The sequence below is a fragment of the Cricetulus griseus genome, chromosome 6 (genome assembly GCF_003668045.3).
Source record: "Cricetulus griseus strain 17A/GY chromosome 6, alternate assembly CriGri-PICRH-1.0, whole genome shotgun sequence".
Taxonomy (NCBI): Eukaryota; Metazoa; Chordata; class Mammalia; order Rodentia; family Cricetidae; genus Cricetulus; species Cricetulus griseus.
In genome coordinates this window covers 143,572,973-143,581,740 of record NC_048599.1, presented here as the reverse complement: position 1 = coordinate 143,581,740, position 8,768 = coordinate 143,572,973, and the positions used below count along the sequence as shown (strand labels likewise).

Below are 8,768 nucleotides of genomic sequence, written 5' to 3'. Positions count from 1 at the left end.
ATCACTGCACAGTACCTTCCTGTGCCAAGGGGAGCCAGGATGAATTTATTTTTAATGATAAATGTGACTGTCAGAGGTGAGTTGAAACCGCTTTACCAGGAGAGTGAAATGCCCTGGGCAGTGTGCGGGGAGAGGTAGGTGGATGAGGGCCAGAGGTCCTGACCTCTTGGCCAGCTGCCCCCAGGCCTCCAGAGACAGACACATTTGACATTCGGCCCACGTTCTGGAGCCCTGCTGCTGAGCCCTGCTGGCATTGCATGCCAGCCCAGCAATGCTCTCTGGGTATCTCAGGCCAGCCAGGGAGCACTGAAACATCCGAGGAGAGATAGACTCCAGCCCTGGATTCAAAATCTGGATCTACAAACTGCTGTGTGTTCTTGGTCAAGGTGTTTAACCTCTCTGAGCTTCAGTTGCCTCATCTTTAAAATGGGGATATTAATACCATTCACAGGTCTTCGGAGAGGAAACAGTGAAATATGTTGCTATCGCAAATGAATGGTGTTCAGTGTGCGAGAAATCCTTAGTAAGTGACGATTCTGCATTAATTGCATTGTTTTAGACTGTTTGGTAAATTGTTTAATTGTATTTCTGAATATGTTTCATCATCCATGAAGGAGACTAACAATAGCTTTGATTTATCAAGATAGCTGGGGGAACCCTGCCTTCCCCGGGCAGGACTGGATGGAAGGGTGATGCCCCATGGAGTGCCATTCCTGAACTGGCACTGGGGTGTGTGGTCACTTTAGGCCCCCAGAGTGACTTGTTTCCTCATTGTCTCTCTTCATTTTTGTCCTCAATGCCCACGCAGTAGCTCCCCGTGTGAAAGCACCCAGGAGCCATGTCCTCCTGCTGAACTGTAGTGAGGTCCCTGTGGAGGACATTGAGCCAGCTGACAATTTGTGACTGATGGATCCTGCTCAAAAGGAGGAGCAGGGCCTGCCCAGACCCTCTCTCTAGAATCTCAATATAAATTTTCAGACTTGCTGCCCTGTGGAGTCATCACCCAGGGCACTTCGGGAAGAAGAAACAGGACCCTGAAGAGATGGTGAATCAGAGTGGAGTGACCAGGGCGCCAGGCAATTTTGGATGGATTAAGTCTTCGTACCCCATGAGTACTGGGTTCTATGCTCCCTGAGGCCCTGCCTGGTCCCTGAGCTGGCTAAAAGGCTGCTCCCTCAGTGGATTGGATGCCGAGGGCAGATAGACTTGTCCCTGATGCTTGGCCCCCACCTGCCTTGTAAAGAGCATAGGGAAGGTGTTGGTCTGCAATGTGGCCACTCCCCCTGGTTCATCTCATCTTAAACCCCTGTGGGGCTGACGAGCCTGTGTGCATGGGGTGAGTGCAGTGTACGAGGAATGAGTGTGCTCTTGCCAACCCTAGTCCACCACTGATCCTCCTGGTGTCACCTGAGTCAAGAGCACAGGTGCAGAGTGATAACGGAGTAAGGCCCACCGCTCACCCTTCCTCATCACCTGCACTCTAGCAGGCAGGAGAGTCGAGGACTCTTGCTGAGTAGGTGATCGGTCCCACCAGCAAACACTGCCAGGAGGAGCCGCTAGGTGGCCCCCGCTTACCTGTCCTTCCACAGGCCCAGGAGCAGATGTCCTGAAGGCTCCTATACGCACGTGCTCAAGTTCACTGTCTCCCACTCAGTGCCTGGCTTCCCTGGTCTAACCATCAAAGCAGGGTCCCTGAACCAAGTATGCTCACCCTGAAGGGGCTGACTGCTCTCCTTGGACACCCCGGGACCTTTGGACCCCTTTCCCCAGACTCCTGTTCAGGATTGCCAAGGGTGATTTTTAAGGTACACATTGCCTGGAATCAAAATTCCTTCACCTGCTTCTTCTGAGGGGACCCTGGGGAACCCCATAGCTCTGCTCCCTCTTTGTTTGCTCAATGAGGAAACTGAGGCTCTGAGAGAGCATAAAGCCTGGTTGAGTTTACAGCAGGGAAGTATGAGCCATTACCCCTTGGATACTTACATACAGTCCTTGCCTCAGAACCAGAAAAGCCCTATGGAATGTGATGCTGTTAACCTTTTGGATATAAGGGGAAACTGAGTCAAGAGACGTTCAGTGACGATACAGTCTTCTGCCTAGGCCTGAGACAACCTACAACCCTCTTAATTGGTGTGTTGTATGTGTGTGTGTGTGGGGGGGTGTTGAGGGACAGAAGTGTATTCCAAGGAGCCTCTCCTAAAACCCTAGCCTGGGGTTACTCGGCAGTAACTCCACCAGCTTGCTGGTGGGAAGTCAGGCTGGGACCGCGGGAGATGCCAACCAGCGGTAGCGCTGGAAGTTCTTGCAGACTGTCGGACCCAATTTCTGGCTGGTGACAGTCGGGGATGACATGTGGCCACGGTGCCTAGCTCCAGCTCTGATCCCAGGGTCCACTCTGCCCACGTCAGGCTCGGGCCCCACCCTCCAGAGTCCTGCCCCACGTCTCCCAAGCGCCTAGAGGGACGAGACGAGGGACGGAGACGGGGCGACAGACTGGCAGCCGGTGGGAGAGAGATGAAGACGGTGCCAGGGAACAGCACGGCGGCCAGAGCGCCCGGAGCCGGAAAACAGCTTTAGGGAGTAGCGGGAGGCCCGGGCGTCTCTGCGGAGCTGGGGGAAGGGCGGCCGGCGGGCCCGGCGAGGGGCGCGTGGGAGCCACGCGGTCGGAGCCACAACAGCAGCTCGTTAACCGCGCAGATTAAAGGACTTTGTCAATTACCTTCGAAGGCTGCTCGGGCGGATTAAACGCTTTAAAAAGTGCTGCTGGTGGGAGGGACGACTAAGAAGCCCCCACTGGGGTGGCTCACATCCCTCCTCCCGCTGTAGGGACAGCTCTAGGCCAGCTTTCGGGGACCGCGTCGACTGGGATCCGGGATAGGCGGGTGCCGTGGGGTGAGCAGGAGCCCGGCTGCGGAGTCGGAGACTCAAAGCACGAGACCCGGAGCTGGAGACCAGCGGGCCGCGCGCACACTTGCCCCGGGACCCGGATCCCAGGAGTCCCGCTAGGGGTACTCTGTCTCCTCCCAGCCCCTTTCTCGGGGATGATCCCGGACTTAGGCGAGTCCCTCCTGATAGGAAGTTTGCACCGGGCGCCGCAGGACGCGCGGGCTCCTCGGGGAGCCCGAGGCTGCCGTAGCGCCGGCTGCTGCTGACTGGTCCCCGCCACCCGCGGCCGGGCTGGAGCGGGAGTCACTCTTGGAGCCCGCGAGGTGCGCGCGCGCGCGCCCGGGAGGCCGCGGGGAGCAATAAAAAGCCCTGAGAGTCCGAGTCGGAGAAGACACGGAGACTGAGGCGGGAGGAGGAGGAGGGAGGAGGGAGGAGCGCGCGGGAGGCGCGGGAGCGGGACGCGGGGACGGCGCGGCGCGGGCGGCTCTCGGAGGCTCGCGCCCGCGCTCCCCGCGCTCACACGCGCTCGCACGCAGCCTTGCTGGCGGCTGCCGCTCTCGGGCCGCCCCTGGTCCCCTGCACCGAGGGGTCCTCCCGCGCGCGCAGCACACCCAGTGCACCTCGTGCCTCCCTTGCGCTCGGCCGCGCCCCGCGCCCCGCGGGTCCTGCGGGAAGATGGTCCACGAGCGGTGGAAGACCGTGGGCGGCGCGTCCCAACTTGAGGACCGACCGCGCGACAAACCTCAGGTACCCACGGGCGCGGGGACGGGTGCGGGGGCTGGAGTTTGGGGAGCTTATGCGGGGCTGAGGGGAACACCTGCTCTCCTCCCTCAGCGGAGACTTGAACTCGGGGCTCCCTGCAAGAGGCACTCGCTGCAGCCTGTCCCCACCCCCATCGGAGACCCCCGTGCTCGCTCATGCAGAGGGAAGAGAGGACCTATAGTTGGTTGTGGACCAGCCCTTCAGTTGGGAACAGCTGACAGACAGATGATCCGCGTGCTGAGTCCCGTTCGCCCACAGCCACAATGGGCGTTCTCCCCATTTGCAAGTCCTCAACCTGGGCCAGACTCCCCGCACATCCTCTCGGGCTTCAAGATCAGGACCTGCTCTCCCCCACACTCCTGGCCGCTCCCCCCCCCCCATCTCCCTCCTTACCCAGACTCCCAAACCCAATAGGGGACCAGAAAATATTTATCTCCTATAAGAAGCCTGGGCACTATGCTTCTCCCACTTTAATAAGACTATGAGAGCCAGGCTCAGAGCGGTCCAGCGTCCGCCCCAGGCCATGCTGCCCTGCAGGGATTTGAACCCGCATCTGCCTCTGCAGGGACAGTGAAGTACCCAGGCTTGGGGGAGGGGGGTGCCCAGGGCTGTGCACTGCACCAGCTGGGACAGAGCAGGGAGGAGCTACCAAGGGCTGGGCATCTGGCCTCTGAGGCAGAGGGGTGGCCGCAGGACTGCCCCAGGCTGAGCCATCAAGGGACTGGGATAGGCAGGCTTGTTAAGGAGGCTATTCGCCCAGGAGAGCAGATAATGGGGCTGCCCGTTTTAAATTTTAAATTTCTCCCAGACAGATGTCACTGGAGAAGGAACAGTGAGCGTTTGCCACCAGAGAAAGAGGGGGTGGCCAAGGCCCGCCCCCCACTCTTCAAAACTGCAACCTGCTTTTCTTCCTGGAGCGACACTGGTCTCTCAGGGGGAACAGCTCCGTACAGTTTGCAAAGCCCTGATGCTACCTCACTTTCTAGTCAGGGGCTCTTCACACATCACAGACGAGGATCAGAGAGGCTGAGGAATATGCCCAAGCACTTGGACCAGAGAGTGAGAACTCTATTGTCCTTCTAACCAGTCCCTTTGGTTGCCTTCCTGGGCGCTCTGTTCCTCTTCTTCACTGTGCGCCAATTCCCCCCCCCCCCCCCCCCCGCATGACAGAGCCCTTCTTGCTGAGATCTTAACTTCAGGAATTGTCCTCAAGGCTGCCCCAGTCTTCCCTCCTTTGGTACCTTACCGGTCCTGACTGCTTGCTTCCCACCCCCGGCTCTAGCCCACTTCTAGAGCTTTTCTCTCTCATTTGATTGGTGCCACCAGGCCCAACACACTCCACATCCAGGAACACCCTACCTGTTCTACGAGGACTGGAATGAGGCCACCTCTTCTGGGAGGCCTCCCTGGATGCCTGGGGCAGGGATCTTGGTCCAGGCAGTTTTGTTTTTTAAAGTATGCCCCTGACTCTAGATCCTTCTCCCCTCTGAGTCCCCCATTGCCTCCCTTAGGTCACCCCCTGCCCAGGTTGTATTCCTTCCCAGAAGCCCAGGTCAGCTGCTGAGGTCACCTGCTTGATGCTTGACCAGGAGGAACACAGGAGAGGAGGGATAGGAGCTTCTGGGGGAGACTTGAAGATGTACTGGGCCAAGTGTGGCCTCCCAGGTTCTGCTGGCCCTGGGGACCAACTTCCAGCTGCACCAGGCAAAGCTCAGCTGTCTGTGCTAGGTATTGGGGATTCTGGATACCCCTTCCATCATCAAATAATGAGCCAGTATGCTCCAGGCTGGTCTTGTGCCCTCTGTATGCTTAGACCAGGGACCAGGTCTTCCTATGAGGAACACTGAGAGAGTAGGGGTGGAAGGAGAGGGCTGTGCCTCGCTCTCTTGGGGACTTCTTCCTCCATCCTAGTATTACCTTGGTCTCTGATTCATGCTAAGTTGCTGTTTTTCACTGGCACATCTGTAAAATGGGACCCACCATCTGGTTCTTCCTCACCTACCCTAATGAGGTGAGCTAACATGGGAGTCAAGTGAACTTCTGGTGTGTTTGCAGCCCTCAAAGTGTTGTGTGCCTACACCCTGTCCCTGATCACAGCCCTCCTCCCTGCTCCCAGGGTGGGATGCATGCATACCAAGACTGCACCCCAGCATCAGACCAGGCATAGCTCACATCCTTGCCTCTCACTTCTTGTTCACACCACCACAGGAGGCTGGCAGATATAATAGATGAGACCTCTTCCCCGCCCCCCCCCCAGGGACCAAACCAGTGACCTGAGCAACTGGGGCAAAGGTCAAGGTGAAGGGGAGAAGCCTGTACCCTGAACCCGCTGCTCTCCAGAGCCTAGTCACTTGGTCAGTGGCCCCAGCCCTTCCTCACGTCCAGGCATGGCCACTCCTGGGGACCTCCTTAGGCCTGCCCTGCCTGGCTCTGTTCCTTAACTGTCTCCACATTGGATGAATGACCTTGGCCAAGTGGCTGACTCCAATTTCATTAGGGTGTCTTCCTGTCTCCTGCACAGCAAGGGTCTTGTATGCCTTGGGGCAGGAAGACACTGAAGTGATATTTGCCAGGTGTTCAAATAATATTCAAGAACTACACACCAGCTTCCGGTCCTGGAATGTCTGAAAGACGTTACCCTGAACCATCTCCTCTGAGGGAGTGGTAGCCCAGCCATGCCCAACCCTGTGTTTCAGTTATTTCAAAACTTCTAGAAACATTCCAGAAAGCAAGCAAGCTATTCTGTTTGGGAAGTCTTTCCTGAGGTTTGGGAAGTCTAACCTTAGTCCTTGCTGCATTTAATTTATTCCGTGGCTATTTACAGAGACCCTACATTACACCAAGAGATTCAGCCCACGCCTCAGGAAACATGGAGTCCCCTAGTGACAAACCCACAAGTCAGGAACTGCCACAGGCCATGGTGGATGCCATACAAGAAAGATCTCTCTTTCTTCTCATTTACTAGAGCTTGAGAAGTCACCACATCAGATTTGAGGTGAGGGAGGAAGAGACCATTGAAAACCCCCACTTCAGCTGTCTTTTGAGTCAGCATGGCCTACCTGAGGCTCCCAGGTGTGGTAGAAGTAGGCAGAGAGAGTCACATAGAGCTGCTGGTGACATTTGGCTAAGAGGGGTCTGGGTATGTTTGGCCCTGGGAAGGGAATAGCAGACACCAGGTGTGTACTCTTGGGGCTGGTCGAGGCTAAACTTCCAGTATCTGGGGCCTGGAGGGATATAAGGGGCCAGTGTCCTGTCTTCTCTTTGTTCAGGCCAGGGGTGACACTCAGTGACTCTGAGGCAGGTGATGAAGATGTGGCCAGCTTGGGGGTGCAGAATTAAGGCTCAAGTGAACCATGTGGTGGAGGCCAGAATCTGGGGTGGCAAGAGCCAGGCCAAGGATTCCCTGGGGAGTGAAAATGTAGGTGTCTTGAACCTCTAGAAGGAATGGCTCAGGTGGCTCCCACATCATCTCTGTCACCTTGGGCACCTTCAGCGGCTGCCCCTAGTACCTTCCAGAAAGCCAGAGCACCCCAGATCTCCAGTGCAAAGTCAGCAACCCTGGTCCACCCTAAGTGCAACCACAGCCTCTGGCTGAGGCTCCCGGGATGGGGAGACAGAATGGCTGTCCCCTGACACCCTGCCTCCCTGGTCCACAAGAGACCTCCTTATTCGGGCTGGTGGTCAAGATGAGGCTTTCTGTCTAGGACTCATAGGACTGGGCTGCCAGGGAAAGCAAGAAGAGGGCACGGGTGCCATAGGCAGGGATGGAGTTCCCAGGGTCCCTTGGTATTGAATCTGCTACTGTAGCTACCCAAGTTGTTCCCAAGGACTGGTGACTCCAAAAAGTATATTGGACGAATGTCACCTCCCCATAGAGATATTCTGGGAGGCTTTTGCTTCCCTCCCAAGGCAAGCCCCACTTAGCCTTCCATTGAACAAGTGCTTACTTTTTTTTTCTATTTTTATTTACTTCATGTAGTGGGCAGCAGGGTTACACATGCCACAGTGCATAGAGGTCTGAAGACAACTTTTGGGAGCTCCTATACATGAGTTCCAGGCATTGAACCCAGGCTGTCAGGCTCTACAGAGAGCACCTTAACCTGCCAACCATCTCAAGGCTTGCAGGGATCATAGACATCCCTTTAGCTGGGAACACGCAGGCCTTCAACTCCATCTCCTGACTCGGGCTTCTAGGCTCTATGCCTTGTCCTTGGGAGGCTCTGTGCTGTGCTGCCCCCACCGCCACCGTGTATAGGAGGGTTGGGGTGCACCTTGTTCTGCCTGGCCAAAGACTGATTAATAAGCTCCAGCCTGAGGCACAGCGCTGGCCGCCTGGCCTGGGCCCCCTTATTATCTTGGGCGATTTCTCTGCGAGGCACGTAAGCCGCAGCCTATAAAAACGAGCAGCTCTTCATCTTTAGAGTTGATCTCTAAAGACTAATTCTCCTCCAAGAGCAGCCTGCTCCATCACTGAGCTCCCATGCCACACTGGTTCCAAGGGACCCTGCAACTCCCTCCACCCTCTCCTCCTCTGTCCCCACTCCCCTGGGAAGACTTGTGCCCAATCCATCAGGATGAAGTCCTGGAGACCCATTGGGAGATGTTGAGCCTTCCTCCAAGCTGGCTGGGGGACCTCAATGCCACACAATCAGAGGACAGGGCTTGGAGATGCTCAGGCGTGACAGGCACCTAGCTGCCAACACAGCTTTGTTCCAGCCTTGCTTAACAGGGAAGGAATGTTGGGGAACATTCAACCCACAGCCCCCAAACCCCAGGTTGTCTCTAACATTCCCCCAACGCCCGTGTCACTTTGGCATTGGGTCTTTGCTCACCGAGCCTCAGTTCCCACATCTGCACAATGAATTCAGCCGCAGCCTTCACAGCAGGGGGTGCTTGCAGGCTTCAGAGGCATGGACATGGTGCATGACTGAGGGATGGTGACCATAAGGAACCTATGGGCTACTGGCCCACCTGGCCTGGGGTGGGGGGCGTGGTACAGCCTGGGGCTCCATCCATTCTGTGTGTGCCATCATGAAGAGGAGGCAGCCGCATCTCAGAACCTCAGGCTCAGGCTCTGCCGGGAGGTCCTGAGACTCTGTGGTGCCAGGTGTCCCAGCTTG

The 8,768-nt window shown here is 56.7% G+C and overlaps 1 protein-coding gene across 1 annotated transcript in view; it reads left to right on the top strand.

Moving 5' to 3' along the window:
* Nucleotides 1-3,561: 3,561 nt before the first annotated feature.
* Fibcd1 (fibrinogen C domain containing 1) overlaps nucleotides 3,562-8,768 on the top strand; it is a 29,322-nt gene continuing 24,115 nt past the window's right edge. Inside the window, exon 1 of the mRNA XM_027423867.2 lies at nucleotides 3,562-3,633. Coding sequence (XP_027279668.1) covers nucleotides 3,562-3,633 — 72 coding nt within the window. The remainder of the gene's footprint in view (nucleotides 3,634-8,768) is intronic.